Raw genomic sequence first — 1656 nt, 5'->3', positions numbered from 1 at the left:
TCCTCTCCACCTATCTTCTCCTCTATCCATCTTCTATCCGCCTCCCCCTCTCTCCCTATTTATTTCAGAACCCCCTTCCCCTCCCCCTTTTCTGATGAAGGGTCTAGGCTTGAAACGTCAGCCTTCCTGCTCCTATGATGCTGCTTGGCCTGCTGTGATCATCCAGCTCTGCACCTTGTTGTCTCGAACTTTTCCAGCAACTTTGTTTTTGTTCCTGATTTACAGCATCCGCAGTTCTTTCAGTTTTTAGGAAATCTCCTGTTCCTGTCCCGTTTACCAGTTCAGAACCCGGGCAGTTTCTAGGGGCTGTCGGGGCACAGTGGCCTTTTATATATAAATATAAACCTGTGGCACCACGTTGCTGAGGTAGAAGGTGTCGTCCATGCATTTCTGGCTGTGGCGGTGGTTAGCGGCGGCGGCGAGGTGACCCCGGTCGAAGCCGCTGCCCTTGAAGTCGCTGTTGCGGGCCCGGTGATACTCGTGAACCGAGTCGTCCTCCCGGAACTCGCAGCGGCCGCGCTCCGAGCTTTTCTGCTTCAGGCGGCCGGCGTCCAGCTGCTCCAGGACCCAGGAGGCGTTCCTGGTCCGGGGGTCGTAGGCCAACACATAGGACTCCCGGCTCCGGAGCTGGGATACCGCCGGGAAGCCGAACTTAACGATCTCCGGCACCGCCGCCGGACCTAACAGCGCCGGGGGTCCGCTCTCGGCCGCCAAGCCCGGGATCACCGGGAAGCCGCTCAGCGGATCCACTCGATCCCGGTGGATCCCGAGGGTCAGGCCCAGGCCAGTGCCAGCGGCCAAGGAGACTCCGGCCAGGAGCCAGCGGGAGCTCAGTAGCCTCCGCATCTCGGTGCCGAGGGGAAATAGAAACCGCCTCGTGTATCAACTGGAACTTTGTTACTTTGTCGCCACAACTTGTCCCCAAAATGTTACCAGGGCAGGAGCTAATGTGCACTAGTCACCCTGAAAGCTCGCTCTTAGCTTAAAAGGCAGAATAACGCGTGAATGCTGGAAAGCAGATGCCAATACATTTAGAACATGGAGCAGTACAGGCCCAAAAACAAAGTTGCAGGAAAAGCTCAGCAGGTCTGGCAGCATCAGTGAAGGAGAAAACAGAGTTAACGTTTCGGGTCCGGTGACCCTTCCTCAGAACTGAGTAGCAGTACAGGCCCTTCGGCCCACGATGTTGTGCCGACCTACTATCCTACTCTACTACCCTGCATTTTACTATCCTCCATGTGCCTATCCAAGAGTCGCTTAAATGTCCCTCATGTATCTGACTCCATTATCGCCGCCGGCAGTGCATTCCACACGCCCACCACTCTCTGTGTGAAGAACCTACCTCTGACATCTCCCCTATACCTTCCTCCAATCACCTTAAAATTATGCCCCCTCGTAATACTCATTTTTGCTCGGGGAAAAGTCTCTGGCTATACATTCTATCTATGCCTGTCGTCATCTTGTACACCTCTATCAAGTCACCCCTCATCCTTCTTCGCTCCAATGAGAAAAGCCCTAGCTCCCTCAACCTTTCCTAATAAGACTGCCCTCCAGTCCAGGCAGCATCCTGGTAAATCTCCTCTGCACCCTCTCTGAAGCTTCCACATCTTTCCTATAATTAGGCAACCAGAACTGAACAGAGTATTCCAAGTGTGG

The 1656-nt window shown here is 54.4% G+C and overlaps 1 protein-coding gene across 1 annotated transcript; it reads right to left on the bottom strand.

The window, feature by feature from the left end:
* Positions 1–176: 176 nt before the first annotated feature.
* Positions 177–1054, bottom strand: LOC125486391 (endonuclease G, mitochondrial-like). The gene has a single exon (XM_048613765.1). The coding sequence runs from the start codon at positions 844–846 to the stop codon at positions 328–330; it is 519 nt and encodes a 172-aa protein (XP_048469722.1). The 5' UTR covers positions 847–1054; the 3' UTR covers positions 177–327.
* Positions 1055–1656: the final 602 nt, after the last annotated feature.

The sequence above is a fragment of the Rhincodon typus genome, chromosome 28, assembly GCF_021869965.1.
Source record: "Rhincodon typus isolate 14 chromosome 28, sRhiTyp1.1, whole genome shotgun sequence".
In the NCBI taxonomy this organism is placed as follows: Eukaryota; Metazoa; Chordata; class Chondrichthyes; order Orectolobiformes; family Rhincodontidae; genus Rhincodon; species Rhincodon typus.
The sequence above is the reverse complement of the archived record's forward strand: the minus strand, read 5'-3'. Positions and strand labels throughout refer to the sequence as shown.